The sequence below is a fragment of the Panonychus citri genome, unplaced genomic scaffold (assembly GCF_014898815.1).
Source record: "Panonychus citri isolate SS breed McGregor unplaced genomic scaffold, ASM1489881v1 Contig00063, whole genome shotgun sequence".
NCBI lineage: Eukaryota > Metazoa > Arthropoda > Arachnida > Trombidiformes > Tetranychidae > Panonychus > Panonychus citri.
In genome coordinates this window covers 207,593-224,878 of record NW_026515468.1, presented here as the reverse complement: position 1 = coordinate 224,878, position 17,286 = coordinate 207,593, and the positions used below count along the sequence as shown (strand labels likewise).

At 32.0% G+C, this 17,286-nt stretch overlaps 3 protein-coding genes and 1 long non-coding RNA gene across 7 annotated transcripts; all 4 read left to right on the top strand.

The window, feature by feature from the left end:
* The first annotated feature begins 1,771 nt into the window (after positions 1-1,771).
* LOC128386043 (uncharacterized) lies at positions 1,772-2,667 on the top strand. Its single transcript, XR_008324859.1, has 3 exons — positions 1,772-2,000; positions 2,176-2,233; positions 2,527-2,667. It is a non-coding gene; the product is annotated as an uncharacterized LOC128386043 (long non-coding RNA).
* A 1,821-nt stretch (positions 2,668-4,488) lies between these two features.
* On the top strand, positions 4,489-10,257 carry LOC128386199 (probable cyclin-dependent serine/threonine-protein kinase DDB_G0292550). Its single transcript, XM_053345195.1, is given in 3 exon segments — positions 4,489-4,629; positions 5,836-9,808; positions 9,811-10,257. Coding segments are annotated over 3 exon segments (4,395 nt in total). The 3' UTR covers positions 10,092-10,257.
* A 185-nt stretch (positions 10,258-10,442) lies between these two features.
* LOC128386198 (uncharacterized protein DDB_G0271670-like) lies at positions 10,443-12,433 on the top strand. The gene is made up of 4 exons (XM_053345194.1): positions 10,443-10,464; positions 10,918-11,310; positions 11,443-11,979; positions 12,384-12,433. Exons 1-4 carry the CDS (start codon positions 10,443-10,445, stop codon positions 12,431-12,433), a joined length of 1,002 nt encoding a protein of 333 aa, XP_053201169.1.
* A 721-nt stretch (positions 12,434-13,154) lies between these two features.
* Positions 13,155-15,684, top strand: LOC128386041 (GATA zinc finger domain-containing protein 10-like). Of its 4 annotated transcripts, none has more exons than XM_053345002.1 (4): positions 13,155-13,457; positions 13,824-13,907; positions 14,073-14,723; positions 14,923-15,684. In XM_053345002.1, the coding sequence occupies exons 2-4, from the start codon at positions 13,832-13,834 to the stop codon at positions 15,342-15,344; spliced, it is 1,149 nt and encodes a 382-aa protein (XP_053200977.1). In that variant the 5' UTR covers positions 13,155-13,457; positions 13,824-13,831; the 3' UTR covers positions 15,345-15,684. The 4 variants fall into 4 exon arrangements, with proteins under 4 accessions (XP_053200977.1, XP_053200975.1, XP_053200976.1 ...); XM_053345000.1 differs by having other exon boundaries at positions 14,070-14,723; XM_053345001.1 differs by having other exon boundaries at positions 13,780-13,907.
* The last annotated feature ends 1,602 nt before the right edge of the window (positions 15,685-17,286 follow it).

Below are 17,286 nucleotides of genomic sequence, written 5' to 3'. Positions count from 1 at the left end.
GAAGGTAAATCAACACTTTGACTAAAATGATAATTTATTAATTGTTAATTAGATGCACAAGTCGTATTTGAACTTGGTGGTGGTAGTGATTGTGATTAATTTGTTGATTGTTATGGTGATGAAGATGATTAAATGATTAAGTTTAATTAAAACTTAGTGATTAAGATGATGATCAAATTGATGATTAAGTTAATTTTGTACATAGTTAATTTTCACTGTAACTAATAATTATTGCAATGAATGTGTAGATGATGATTGAGATGAAGACAAAGATGAAGATGGAGATGGTGAAGAGGGTTGAGAACCGAACGGGCCATGATACCATGTAGAAATTAAGTTTAATATCTTGAAAAACTTTTCGGTGGTATTTAGACCTCGTAAATAGTTGATTCGATAAATTGCTTCGAAAAAATGATCATCTCGCATCTTTCCATTGGCTGATTTAGGAACAATATCTTTAATTAATTTCCAAAGATTCTCAACTGATTGTGTATGAACTTCTTTTCTTATTGGATCAACGTAATTTTTTTTATGATTAACAACACAGTGTTCGTAACCTAATGAGGATAAATCGTTGTATCCTCTCCATCCATCCGTGTTTATTGTTGTTCCTTTTTCGACCCACTGCTCGATTATTGGATTAAGTTGAACTTTGCTTCTCTTTTTGGTAAGAACTACAAATACTTTTTTAGTACTCCTTTGAATACCTCCAACGAACCAAATTTGTTCCTTTTCGGTACTTAATAAACGACCCTTGTTATATTTTCGGGTGTAAAGGTGCGTCTCATCGACCTCAACCGTTTCACCAACACCGCCTAATTTTTCACCACTATTAACAACAGCATCAACACACACCTTACGAATAGAATCAAAATAATCAACAACAGTATTTTCACTCAGACCAGTTAGAATTGATACTTGTTTGACACCGAAATTAAAACACCAATAAAAAATTAGAATTAAACAATCAATTAAACTCAACTTTTTTCCTTCGAACCAAGTTTTGTGTGTCCAAGATAAACTTTTTCGACATTTATTACACCGAAAAGAGTATCCGAGTTTCATTTGTTTGGATTTAGTTGGTACCATTTTACCTTCACACTTAAAACAATTATAATTAATTAACTTTGGTAATAAACCAACTTTCTGACAAAAAGTAACACCATCGACACTTTCACCCTCGGTACTAATTTTCGAGGCAAAATTTGTAGGTTTGAGGTCAACGATTTGATTGAACATAATGAAAGGGTTGAACTTGATTGTTTCGATAACTAAACAAAACTGAGAAACAATTAGTTGAAATTTTTAAATATTAACACTTAATCTCTTTATTCTGATCATTTAATTTTTTTCCATTGAAATTTGTAAAGTTCTTAATCAACTTAATCATCTTCGTCTCCATCTCCACCTTCATACCTTCATCTTCATCTTCATCTTCATCTTCGTCTTCATCTTCATCTTCGACTGTATTAATATTGTATATTCATAAAGTATAAAATTAACTTAATCACTAATTTGATCATCATGATAATCAATTAAGTTTAATTCGGACTTAATCATTTGATCAACAATTGGTTTTCTTTCACCGAGTATCAACTCTACTTATATTTTTGAATTTTTTTCATTCTAATTTAATTTGAACTTTAAAAGAATAATTAATTGTTTACCACAATAATTGAACAAAATTAATCTTCTATTCTACTCCATCTGGTGGAGATTCGATGAACTGATCATGGAAAATTCTATTCTCTTTTTTGTTTTATTCTCTCGTTTTATCTGTGGATTAGAAGATATTTTTCTCTCTCTCTCATAAAATCATCGTCGCAATTGATTTTACTTTTATTTGTGTGACATTTGTTTTCTCTTCTGATTGTACTTGATATTAGATAATCTCTTTTCTTTTTTTCTACAATAAATTCTTCCCTGCTAATTGAAAATCTTCAGATTATCATCATTCAGCAACCATTTCATCAGCTGCTTTTCTTGATTCATTTCTCTTGGTTGGTTATTCTTTAAGTGTTTTTCCATCTTTCTATTTTTCTTTCTTTCGATTTGTCTTTCTATCTTTTTTCTTTCTTCAAATTTCATCCTTTTTTTCTGTGCTTCGTATTTCTCTTGATCGCAATTCTAATCTTTCACCTTTTATTTTATTTTATTTTTCATTTTCTATTGCAGTGAGAGCGATTTACAACCTTGATGTCAACGATGGATAGTAAACGAGTACTAATTGATGGTAAGTATTTCTCTTTCTTTTCCCTTTTCCATTTAGCTTTCTTAGCTTCTTTTCCAATATCTGTCTCTTTCTCTATAATTTTGTTTATCTTTCTGTGTTTATGTCTTCTTCTATCCTCTTTTCCTTTCGTTTTTTCTCTGTCTCCATTTTTCTAGCTCTTTCTATTTTATCTTAACCTTCTACACTTCTCTTTTTATCCCCCTTGTTCTTTTTGTTCTGTTGATTCTATTCTATTCTATTCTAATGATGCGAAATTGTTTTCTATTTTTTCTTTATTCTTCGTCATTTTACAGAAACGTTAAAAAATAGTAGTCAGGGTATTCCTAGTCTACAACCAAAGTCGTCAATGCACCTCGGCGAGGGCCCACTGTGGTGCTCCTGATGCGCCCCACAACACTGCTAACAACATCACCCTAATCGAAATAGAGATGCGCAGTGGTGTGGGGAAGTTACATTCTCCTTACCATATAAATAACCTTGAGAAAGTGTTGAAGGAGACAGAAGATCATCCCATTTGGTTGAAATTTATATTCAACACCTTGGATCATGGCAGAATTGCATTGGATTCCATTTTATGGTCTGGCAATCTTTACTTAGGAGCAAAGGCAAATCTAATTCAAAAAATATCCAAAGAGGAATTTATTAACCTTTTAGAACTTGCTGAAGAAGATCTTAATTGTGACCATGTCATTCTTTGTATTCCCAAGAAAGAACCTGACCGAAACTTAATAGTTCGTACATTTATGTACTTTGGTTTCACATTATTGGCTCCCAATAACCAATTAATACCTGCCGATGCAAACTCTGATGACTTATACATGGCAACAAGTTTCAACTAATTCAGATAATTATCATCATTTTCTCATCTTAAGATAAAAATGATACAATGATCGAAAAGCCATTCACACACACACACATAAACACTAAACAAAAAGAAAATCAAAAAAAAATTATAATTAACTCACAAGGAAAAAAAGGTCATCATTAATCACAATCAAATCAATTTCTTCTGTTTCTCCTCCACACACTTTCACAATGTTGTATCGCTATTATTATACTTTACCATTACACATACACACTCTCTCACACATATACATTAATTTGATTTATTCTTAATTTTTTTTTCTTCTTTTTACCTTACAACAATTAACTGTTATCCTTGAAACAAAATTCATGTTGATTTAAATTTGAAAATTAAAAATCACCTCAAATCACATGAAACAAAAAAAAAACGTTCAAAGTGAAAATCAAATGAACGGTAAATAGAAATGAAAAAGTTGGATTTCCAATTGTTTACCAACAATTAAATGGAAATCACTTGAAACAATTAATCAAAGATTCCGTTGATCATGTTTACTCAAACAGGTCATACAATCAAGTTAACAATCAATTAGATTTTTCCAATCAAACAATTACCAATAGATAACTAATATTACCTTTAATAACAATCAACGAGAGGGAAACGTGATTAGTGTGAATTCAGTTTATCAACAATTAATCTAATTCCAATCGAATTGTTTGTTTTTCTAATATGCTGGTTAACTTTCACTAATTATGATTAAAAGTCATAATAATCAAGTAAATTGTTTTGAATTAATCATATTGATGGAAAGTAAAATAAATCCAATGGAATCAAAAGATAAACAATCAATTCTCTGATTAAACCGATAACCATGAGAGAATCAGTTGAATATCAATAATCATTGAAGGGTGAAAATTTTCCTCTAGTTAATTGTGCCAAACAATTAAGACGAATTAATCTTAGAAACTTAATGGGAAGGTAAATAAAATTGATTAATATTAATGTTACGAAAAAAAAAATTGAAATAAACTTAAATGAGGTCATAAATTATACAAATAATACAAATCGATGATGAATGAAACTAAACTTACACAATACAAATCGATGATTATGATGATTAGTAAATTAAGTTAATCAGCAAACCATGAGAAAAGAGGAAATGATTAGTAAGAGAAGAAAGAGAAAAAGAAAGAGAAACCTTTTAAATTGTTGAACAACAATAACAAAAAGAGACCAAATTGATTCTCATTGAATCAATTTGGATGATGATCATTAAATTGTTGATGGTGATTCTTTAAAATCCCTACGAGTGAGAGAGACAGAGAGAGAGAGAGAGAGAGTATTAATATCATCATGAGAAAGTGTATTGGAAATAATTGATCAATGAATTTCTCATTTGGACAATTAGAAACATGAAAATGAACCAAAGGCAACGAGAAATCAACAATCAGGAATGAGTGTTTATTGTGATAAAAGTGACACCCGAAAACAGAAACATCATCATGAAGAAGATAAAATTACATCAATCCGGTCAAAGGAAACGGATGATAAATCCTCTTGTTATAATTTACCTTCAGATGATGATGATGATGTTGTGATGATGATGATGATGATGATGATGTGGTAACATCAAGCGCTGAATGGAACCAGATCTGATTTTTGGAGAGACTGAAGATGAAGGTAGAGACGAAATGATGATGATGATGATGATGATGAAAAGAAGCTGGTTTGACGAGAAGAGAGAAAGAGGGTGTTCACCTGAGGAAGAGAAAGAAAGAAGAAAAAATGATGGAGAAAGAAAAGAAAGAGAATGATGATGTTGGCCTTAGTTTTATAAGCGAATCGGCAACAATTAGTGATCAACTTTTGAGAGAATCGGTTTACCATCACGAGAATCAACATCAGCATCGTTTAAATTGTTTTCCATCAGTAACCAGTCACCAACCAAAAGTTATTTGTAATTGTGATTAGTTGATACAAGAGAACAAGAAAGAGAAGAGAGAGAGAGAAGATAAAAGAAAGAGAGAGAAATTGTAAGAAGAAGAGAAAGAGAAGAGAAAAAAAAAGAAAAGAAAAAAAGATCAACAACCAGTTGGTTTTTTCTTTTTCTGGTCATGGTGATTCTTCTGGTTTCCATCGGTTTTCTTTAGTTCCAATTAGGAATTTTCAACATTTTCGCCATCAGTTAATCGTCATTCTCTTTAATTCTAATAATCTGTGTCTCCATTGTCATCGATTACAATTAAAGAATAAGAATTAACAATTCTAAAAATATTCTTTTTGTAGAAAAGAAGAAAAAAATTCTTCTGGTCATCAAAGATTCTAAAGTAACAACAAAGGAAAATTGTGATCACTGTGTTTCTTTGTATTTCCATGTTTATTTTCATCTTTAATTTAGAATTTAATTGTCATGATGATTAATTTAATTGCTTTGATTCAAGTGAATTTGAATTAGTTAATAGGGCAACCGATTTAACAGCAATTAAAGTGTTTATCTAATTCTCATCCTATTGGATCTAATGTTGAAGGTTCTATTTTTTTCTCAGATTTGGTTACCAATAAAATTGGATTGTTTACCTTTTTAATTGTTGAATTTACAATTAAAACCAATAGAAGTATCGATTCTCAATTTAATTATTATTCTAAATTGGAACGACAACAACACAACAATTCACAATTGAACAGTTTTCTTCATCATCCCAAGTTTAGTTCAACAATAGAAATATATTTTCTTCACAATCTTATCTAAATTTAATCCGGTTAATTTAATCCAACTAATCTCATCAAGAAACACCCTTAATCGTTTGGCCAATGTTACCAATCAATTGAAATGGTCGCTGATTCCGATAATCATCAAATTAATGGTGAACCAATGACCATGACAATTAATCATTCCAATCGGGAGATGACCATGTTTATGAATAATATGGATGGTCATCATTATGAGAACCTAAATGTTTATCATTCTAATCATCAGAATAATCATCAAATTACCAATGGTAAAAGTGTAAATTCATATCTATCCAAGGATCGATCTAATTCCGCTAATAGTTATTCATTGGAATCAAATTCGAGTGGTAGTAATACAAAGGAATCTTCATCCTCACCTCTATCTGGTGGTGGTTCTAATGGTGGAAGTTGTGGTGATGATACACACGGAGATGAATTACAATATGGACCTGGAATTGTGGACAAATTGAGATCGAAATTTTTACAATACAGTCTACAAACATCTACTAGAACCAATGGTTACCACCGGTCAGTTGTTAAAAGATGTTCTTCTCTTGAAAATTTGGCCGATAGAGATTCACCTTCATCTTCACCCTTATTCCACCATAGTACTTGTAATGGTAACAATTATGGCCTTCGTAAAGGTCCTAATTATGTTAAATACCATCAACATAATCATTTAACAAGCAATAATAATAATAATAATAACAATAATCATCATCGAAACAATCACAATAACAACACTACCAATAATCAAATTAATCATAATCATAATCATAATCATTACTCTTCACAATCTAATCATACCAAAGGTAATAATCACAATGGTGTTGATTCTGGTATAGACTTAAATGGAAGTGCTGTTGTAATTGGTAGTCCTGATGGTGGTCTTGGTGTTGGTGTTGGTGTTGGTGAGAGTGAGAGTGAGGGTGTTGGTATAATTAATAATAATATTAACAAAGGATCAATTAATGGGAAAACATTTCAATCATCATCTTCTACTCCAACACCAACCATAGCACCAGAGAAACGAAACTCTTGTTGCCTCATAGGTTCCCGGACGATAAATGGTTTTACATCATCGTCATCATCATCATCATCATCATCATCCTCTTCTTCATCCTCTTCATCTTCAGGGAGAAATTATAGAAAACATGAACAACAGCCAATTAAAAATAATCATTACCATCATTTAAATCAACATTCATCCATCTATCATAACCACAATCATCGATATAATTGTGATGGACTATTGAAAAGAGCCCAAAGCGTTGAGACTCTCCTATTAGAATCAAGGAACTCAACTAAATCAACAACTTCTAATTCTAATTCTACTTCATCAGCTTCCACTTTCACTGATTGTAATAATATTAATTATAATAATTCAACCACCATCACCACATCTAAATCGACATCCACATCCCCCACCACTACTACTTCTACCATTTCTTCAACAACAATAGTTGGTGCTAATTGTTATAATTCAAATCTAAATTCAACTCGACTAACTTCACCTACTTGTAATTTAAACTCTACTTCTACTTTTTCGTCCAACATTTCAGGATCTGAAAACTGTGAACCTTTACCATTACCATTAACAGTTTCGTCGACTAATCAACAACAATCAAGATTTCAGTCAACCAATAATAATAATCGAGCCAGTGTTAATTCACCACCACCACCACAAACAACAACAACAACAACAACAATACCAAGTAACAAGGTTAACAGTGTCTCTCAAGTTAATAATCACCTTGTGATCAAGCAACAAGATTTTCTTGATACTGTTGCCACCAACACTCATACCAGCATCTACAATACATGTAAGAAAATGTCCTCGGAGGATACCAATACTATCGTTGTTGATAGTTTACCACCACCAAGTGAAATGAAACACAAATCTTCAACACCATCAACCTTAACCTTAGATAAAAAAATGATCGCTGATATAACAACAGTAAACAACAACAATAGTGATCAAGTTAATCATGGACCCCGGAAATTGGCTCAAGATGAATTACCCAAACCGGATACAGTTAAAAATTGTAAGAAAATATTTGAAACTAATTCAGTTTCACCAACACCTTTAACTGGACCATTGTCACCATCATCATCATCTAATCAACCAACAACACCACCAACTAATGATAACAGTTCAAGTAACATAAACCACAACAACAACAACAACAATAATGATAACCATTCAAATTGTTCACCAAATGAAAGTGATTCCCGCAATAATAATGGTACACAAGCTTATCGTAAAGGTGGAATCTATGGTTCATCTAATAGTGCCATTCGTCGTAAGCCTCCAGTTTTGAGTAGCATCGAGAAAAAGATCACAGTTAATAAAGTAACGATTAATAATAATCATAACACCGCCAACAACAATAATCATAATAGTAACAACAATCGATTGATTAACAATTCAGGAACAAGCTCTTCACCAACATCTCCAGCACTTCCACCAAAACCACCTTTCCTGATCACCAAGAAATCACCTTTAAACGTTGAATTAAACCATGTGAATGTTAACAATTATTCAAGTGCCATAAAGCCAATCGGTAAATTGTCACCAAATGAATCAAATAAGAATAAAATTAACAGTGGAAAATCATCATCAACAATCAATGGATCTAAAGATTCAACAACTCACAATAATAATTCATCAAAAAGTTTGGTTAACAAAAGTAAACCTTCATTGCCATCACAATTAACACTTAAGCCAAAGTTAATTAACTCTAAATCAGATGAATCATCGCCACCTTCATCTCGATCATCTTCCTCATCTTCACCATTGTTATTATCACCATCATCTTCATCATTTGTCCCACCGTCACCTTTAATTTCAAATGGTTCAAAAAAGTGTATCAATGGTGATGATTTAAATTCAACAACAATTAAAAGTAATGATGGTGATACAATTGATGGTTGCCCATTGATTTCAAGTCAACAATTAAAATCAACAAAAATGTCTACAATTAATCAACCATATTCACCATCTCTCGATGAGGAAATAGATAAATCTTTAATCAATAATCACAAGATTAACTCGGATCAAAGATCAACATCAACAGTGTCAACAACAACCAGCTCAATGATAACCAATAAACCAATTGCCAATATTAAACCAATACAATTAGATTTAAATGAAGATCATCATAATCGTTGGAAATCAACAATTAATAACAGCAAATGCGATGAAAAATCAACTGAGAAAGTTTTTCCACCATTGAATGTGACCAACACTCTCAATAGTAATAATCATAATTTAATTACTAAGGATCAAACAAATAATGATTTTAATTGCCTTCCCAGTGAAACTAAGTTAACTTCATCATCACCAACAGCAACAACCATTACAAGTGAATCAACTAATCACCATAATAACAATAACAATAATACTAATAAGGATAGGAATAAAATTAATCACTCTATCAATAATAGTAAACCAATTTCTAATAATAAAAGGGTTGAAATTGTTGAGAAGACCATTAATAATACACCAATGATTAACAAAGAAAATCCAACCAATGGACCAATTAAATCTCGTTGTTATCCCTCATCATCATCATCATCATCATCATCTCCACCAACGATAACATCAACAGTCACATCTAAACCTCAACCATCATCGGGAACCACAATGATTTTTGATTTTCGAGGTAAAAATGTTAAGGCCAATGTGGCCGTTCATAGTCCACCTTTTTCCGTGGTTCGTCCTCCATCATCATCATCAAGTATCGGTGGTCGATCTGATGATAATGAAGATGATTACAATTACACCGGATCAACGGAAGTACCAAAGCCCAGTGGAATCACATTTAAGGGTGAAAATATAATCATCGACGGTGGATCAATGTTAATCAAACGTAATAAGAAGTTAACAATTTCGTTTGATGATAAGGCTACATCGACATTTGAATATCCATCGGAAGCATCATTCATTGAAGAATCCATGACAATCAATTTTGGATCTAATTGCCAACAATTAACTAATCCAGATGAATCTGTGATACAACAATCAACCAATGGATCAAGTCTTAAAACAATACAACCTTAGGAGGAGCTTTTTCAGGCGGATTGGCTTCATACAAACCAACATTTCTATCAAGTGAATCCACTTCATTTCAATTGGGTGTTTCCAGGGTAATTAAAGGTGAAAGTGATAATATTAAATCATCAAATAGTGATTTAATTAATGATGATGAATCTAATCAATCAGCTGATCAAGATGATACATCATTTGGTATGATTAAACCAGCTGAGCCAAGTGAGACAACATCATGGTCAACATCATCAACAGCACTTGATTTGTTATTTTAATTGGGTCAAAATTAACTAATTGTGCAAATTAAACTTTATTGATGATGATAATGATTAGTGAATTAAGTTAATCAGCAAACCATGAGAAAGAGGAAATGATTAAGAGAGAGGAAAGTAAAAAGAAACCTTTTAAATTGTTTAACAACAACAACAAAAAGAGACCAAATTAATTTATTGTGAGAATCAATTTGGATAATGATGATCAAATTATTGATGGTGATTCTTTAAAATCCCTATGAGTTAAAGAGAAAGAGTATAAATATCATCATGAATTGGAAATAATTGATCAATGAATTTGCGATTGCGATGATTATAGAGAAATCAAAATGAACCAACAACAATCATAAAGGAATGAGTGTTAATTGTGATAAGAGTAACACCCGAAAATAGAAACATCATGAAGCAGATAAAATGATTTGAATCCGTTCAAAGGAAACGGATGATAAATCCTCTTGTTATAATTACCCTTTAGCTGATGTGATGATGTGGATGATAATGGTGATGAGGTAACATGAAGCGCTTTATGGAATCAGATCCGAGATCTGGAGAGAGACGGAAGATGATTAATGTAGAGACGAATGAAAAAAGAAGCTGGTTTGACGAGAAAGGAGAAAGATGATGTTTGGCCTTACAAGCGAATCGGCAACAATTAATGATAAACTTTTGCAAGAATCAACTCCATCGTTTAAATTGTTTTCCATCAACAGTCATCAACCTAAAGTTATTTGTTGTTATTGTGATAAGTTGATGGCGGAAGAAGAATAGAAAAGAATCAGCATTTTCACCATCAGTTGAACAATTTAAAAATATTCTTTTCTACAAAAAGAAGAGAAAAACTCTTCTGGTCAACAAGATTCTAAAGTAAAAGCAACAACAAAGGAAAATTGTGCTCACTGTGATTCTTTAGAACTTTTATCTGGCGGTTGTTCTAATGGTGGAAGTTGTGGTGATGATACACACGGAGATGAATTACAATATGGACCTGGAATTGTGGACAAATTGAGATCGAAATTTTTACAATACAGTCTACAAACATCTACTCGAACCAATGGTTACCACCGGTCAGTTGTTAAAAGATGTTCTTCTCTGGAAAATTTGGCCGATAGAGATTCACCTTCATCTTCACCCTTATTCCACCATAGTACTTGTAATGGTAACAATTATGGCCTTCGTAAAGGTCCTAATTATGTTAAATACCATCAACATAATCATTTAACAAGCAATAATAATAATAATAATAATAATAATCATCATCGAAACAATCACAATAACAACACTACCAATAATCAAATTAATCATAATCATAATCATAATCATAATCATTACTCTTCACAATCTAATCATACCAAAGGTAATAATCACAATGGTGTTGATTCTGGTATAGACTTAAATGGAAGTGCTGTTGTAATTGGTAGTCCTGATGGTGGTCTTGGTGTTGGTGTTGGTGTTGGTGAGAGTGAGAGTGAGGGTGTTGGTATAATTAATAATAATATTAACAAAGGATCAATTAATGGGAAAACATTTCAATCATCATCTTCTACTCCAACACCAACCATAGCGCAAGAGAAACGAAACTCTTGTTGCCTCATAGGTTCCCGGACGATAAATGGTTTTACATCATCATCATCATCCTCTTCTTCATCCTCTTCATCTTCAGGGAGAAATTATAGAAAACATGAACAACAGCCAATTAAAAATAATCATTACCATCATTTAAATCAACATTCATCCATCTATCATAACCACAATCATCGATATAATTGTGATGGACTATTGAAAAGAGCCCAAAGCGTTGAGACTCTCCTATTAGAATCAAGGAACTCAACTAAATCAACAACTTCTACTTCTAATTCTAATTCTACTTCATCAGCTTCCACTTTCACTGATTGTAATAATATTAATTATAATAATTCAACCACCACCACCACATCTAAATCGACATCCACATCCACATCCCCCACCACTACTACTTCTACCATTTCTTCAACAACAATAGTTGGTGCTAATTGTTATAATTCAAATCTAAATTCAACTCGACTAACTTCACCTACTTGTAATTTAAACTCTACTTCTACTTTTTCGTCCAACATTTCAGGATCTGAAAACTGTGAACCTTTACCATTACCATTAACAGTTTCGTCGACTAATCAACAACAATCAAGATTTCAGTCAACCAATAATAATAATCGAGCCAGTGTTAATTCACCACCACCACCACAAACAACAACAACACCAATACCAAGTAACAAGGTTAACAGTGTCTCTTAAATTTGTTATCACCTTGTGATCAAGATTTTCACGAAACTTGTCCGACTTTCAATTCCAAACGGCAAGAACATTAAACTCCGATACCTTCGTCAGAAAGTATAAAGAGATTCGGTCCAACATAAGATTTTATATAAAATATGAAATTCGTTGATTAATTGGAGTGGTGATCGCTCATGAAAACAGGAGAGATTGACAAGGATATCCTGTTCTTTTGACAACAAAGATCAACCTTTCGAAGGTCGGATAATTTGTATTCGTCAGATTATCTCAAACAAGGTCTAATAAGGAAATTAGATTCTTGGACACAACCAACAGTTGACCAAGGGAGCTCTTTACTGCACTTCAATCCAATTGTAAATGGATCAATTTATTCCCAAACTTATCCTAAATTGTAAAACAAAAACCAATCAATTGGTCAAAAAAAAATGATGTAAAAATAATGAATGTTACTTATGAAACAATTGTAAACTATTATATATATTATATATTCAATGAATCAACTCACTTTTCACCTTTGGTTTATATCATGACCTCTCGAAAGCACCATTTGAGAGGTGCTTAGTCATGTAGAGATGACCTTTAGGGTCACAGCTGAGCTGGAATAAACTTGCTCTTGAAAACAATTTTTACATTAATAATTAGTTTCAACGAATCCGATTTGCTATTAATCGAGAAAAATTTTCCACAACAAATATCGATTTAGAAATTGATCATCATTGGTCGATCGTTTCGATTGATCGACCAAAATGTTCGATTTTCTATTCTCTCAACCAATAAATCGAGTGTGAAATCGATACTTGAGTAAACTCTAATTAGTTTAATTTTGTGTCTATTCAAAGATGAAATTAATATAATTAATTTCAATTGGGTTCTAATTATTTTTACCTTTAATCAATTAACCCTTTGTGTTGCATTTATCCAGTTCTCAGTCAGAGGTTCGATTGGTTCCCTATGAGGTGAAATTCGCTTTAAGAAATCATCTAAAATTTTCTCTTCTCTTTCTTCTGATTTTGCTTTGCCAAGAATCATTTTCTTATCTCAAGTTGAGCTTTTTTGTTATTGTTGAGACGAATTCACATTTTCCTTTTTTTTCCTCTGGTAAGTAAAATTTTATTTTCTATTTAATTGCTGATTTGCTTTATTTTTCTATTTCTTTGGAAATTTTCCTTCATGTTTGTGCTTTTCTCATGTTAACCATTTCCACCTTAATTCTCAAAATAAGTGGTAAAGGTAAGAGGTGAGCGAATTTGATTCTTCTGCTTGAAAATCATCTGTTTTTTAGTATGCGCATAGAATTGGGTTGATTCTTTTCATCTTTTTCTCTCTCCTTTTCTACCATCAAGGTTGAATATTCACAAACTTTTCTCAACACCCTGTATTTACCTTTCTGACCTCTTCCACATTCACTTCTCATTTTCAGCTCTTTTTCTCTTTTCATTTGCAATTATTCATCAATTTTTCAAGAGACAATTATGGTCGTCTGCAAATACTATCAAACTGGCTTCTGTAGATTCGGTGATCGATGTCGATTTGAGCATGTTGATCGGGGTAAGTTGAAAGTTTTCTTTGAGAAAATGACCTTTCCCTTTCTCTTTTGGATCTTACCCTTTTTTTTTAATGTTGCTCTCACATCTTTATTTCGTTAATCACCTGATCAAATAAATCATTTCCCATTTAAATGGAAATTTTCTCTTTTATTGTTCTATTCAGTAGATTATCCAAACAATCAAAATCAACGGTATCCTGAACAGTATGTAAACCGATTCCCAGGGTCAACTTATATCAATAACCCGGTTGCTACTGTGGTTACCGGAATCGGATCGGGTTATAACCAACGAGGTCCAATGGTTGCTCTTAAAAAGCCTGACCAATATCATTATGTTGCTTCGGTGTATGATAGGCAATTTCAGCCAAATTGTGGACAATCATTTAACCATCAAAGTAGACCACAACATGGTCATACTGGACACTCAGGAAATGGTGGTGCCAATACCAATAATGGTACAAATGGTTTAGCTCATCAAAGCCATCATCCTCATCAACAGCAACATGGTATCATACCTGTTCAATATTGGCAAGTTCAACAACAGCAACAACAGCAGCAGCAAGTTCAACAACAACAACGTCACCATCAACATCAACAACAGCAGCAACAACAACAAAGGCATCAACAAATGCAATCTGCATCCCTGCATCATCATCATCAGTCTCACTCGAGCAATCAAAGGCAAACCCAAGTAGGTCATCATGGTCAAGGTCAAAGCGGAGGACATCCTGGCCCCTCTGGATCAGGAGTCCAACACCACCAACAATCAGCTGGATTTAGCTTCAATCAAAAGCTTAAAGAGATTGAGTCCAGTCAAAGTAAGAGATTTTTCCTTAATCCTACACCTTAATCGAAAATTTTTTAAGAATCGAAAGCTTTTAAAACTCAATTCATCTTTTAATCCTCTCTCTATCTCTCTCCTTCATCATCATCATCATCATCTCTCTCTCTCTCTCTCTCTCTCTCTTCTTTCTTTCTTTCTTTCTTTCTTTCTTTCTTTCTTTCTTCACCCTTTAGAGCCTCAAGCTGGGTTTAGTTTCAATCGGACTCTTCAGCAAATTCATCAACAATATCAGCCCCATTTAGCTCAACAGGCTCAAAATCAATACTATCTAACCCCAACGCCTATGTTAACTGTTCCTGTTCAAACACCTTATTACGGAGTAACTATGCCTATGCCAATGGCTGCTAATCAATTAGCACCGATGTTTCCCTCAATGTTGCCAACCAATAATGGAGATCCAAAAATGATCACCTCATATTTACCTCAACAACAATCAACCCAAGGCAAGATCTCAATGAATCTCTCCGATGATGATAGTGGTATTTATAGCATAATGAGCTCTCTCACTCCCGAAGAACTGAATCAATATAAGGCTGATAAATTTACATTTCCTCATATTCCAATCAACCCTCCACCAAAGGAACTTTGCCTTTGAAGTTGACACCAACATTCCTAGTCAAATACAATTGATTAAATCAAATGTGAAAACAAATTTCTTTTCTCAAACAAAATAGGAAAATTCAAAATTTACAATTGATACCATTTTTAGTAGTTAAACTAATTTATAAAATGGAAAATCTTTGATCTCTTTTCTTCTATTTCTTATGCTCTCTCTCTCTCTCAATTTCTCTTTTTCTGTAATGTTGAATTCCCAATGTTTTCATTCGTGAGATTGTTCCGAGGAAAATGCTTTTCTCGCCCTATTTTTAGCGAATGAGTTCTTAATTCTGTCTTTTAATTCCAGGAGATAATAAACTTGTTCCCCTCAAGAAAAACCATCTACCTGACAATCAACCATTTCTTTTCTCATTCTATTGAGCAATTTATTTTTCTTTCCATTTAGTTGATCAAATTAACACAATTGATTCGATTTTAATGTTAACCATATTCTCACTTAGAAAATGGTTTAATTGTTAATCGACAATTAAACCAACACACACATACACATCATCAAATTGTTTGCTACTATTTAGATTGAAAGAATTGATTTTGATTAAAATTTTCTTATTATCATGTCGTTGAGTTACTCTAAATATGATTACTTATTATTATTAACTATTAATACAAATAAAACAATTTGTTACAATTAACTTTTCATCTTTTCAATTGAAAAATTTGCTATCAATGAGATGATAAACCTTTTCTATCAACAATGAACAAAAGTTTCCCGAATAAAACAATTAACTTGATTACCATTATCTCTATTTAATGTTGATTGTTAATTGTGAACAGGTCAAGTTTGATTGTTAACTCTTCTTCAACTGCAGTTAGCTTTTCACAAATTAACGTTAATTTTTACAATAGTTATAATTTTCTGCTTAATTGTATTGTAACTAATTCACTGAATGGTAACCTACAAAAAAAAGAGATGAAAAAGAATCAAAATTAATTGTAACAATTGAGAATCAGTAACATTACCATTTCAGTCTAATGAATAATCTCCGTATCAATCTAAACCTTTTTCGTATCACAATTGGATTTATCTTGATTACGAAGGCGTAGGCTGATTAAATTAGTAGTCGTACTTTAATTGTCCACAATTAATTTAGTTTAAATCATTGGAAAGGTAAACACTTTTACCATCATCAAGTATCTCAGGTAAAAACCATAAAGGAGATTAATGATGTTCACTTTGATTGGAATAATTTTCTCATCACTTTTGAAGTTTTTTTTTGCTCAATTAAATTAAATCATTTCCATCTTAATCCATATCATGGTGAGGATGATCCGCCATCAACAATTTAATCACAACCACTTAACAATTTAATTAATTTCAAATGGCAAGTGAAAGTGATTACAAAATCCTAATATGGTTTAGGAGATTTACTTTTAAAGGTAAACAACAAATTAACTTCAATTGATTGCAGTTAAATCATAATCAGTAGAGGTCACCCGATAGAGAGACTATCATCTAATCAAGAGATTTCATCTAATTAACAATTAGAATGTAAATTAAAATCTTAATCATTAAGGGTTCGTCTACACACCTAATCTTGTGAAGAGACAAAAATATTTTCCGATTAAAAAGTTAACCCATTTCTTAATCAATCGTTTTAATTTTAATCATTTCTGTTTTTACCTTTCACAATTATTAGTATTGTTTGTTAATTGTTCACCACACCTTTTTAATTAGCTGTTAATCATGTTCTTATAAGTGGGTTAATCAAATATATTAGTTGACCAGTTGATTGAAAATGAATGAAATGTTTGTAAGTTTATTTTTTGTTTTCTATTCACAAACTGAATCAATTTTTTTTAATTGTATTTTCTTAATTCCCTTTTTAACACCACAATTAAGATACAATTAGTTAATCATCATCTTTAAAATGATTTAAAGGTGAGTAATCCTGATGGAGATTAGTAATTAATATACTTAA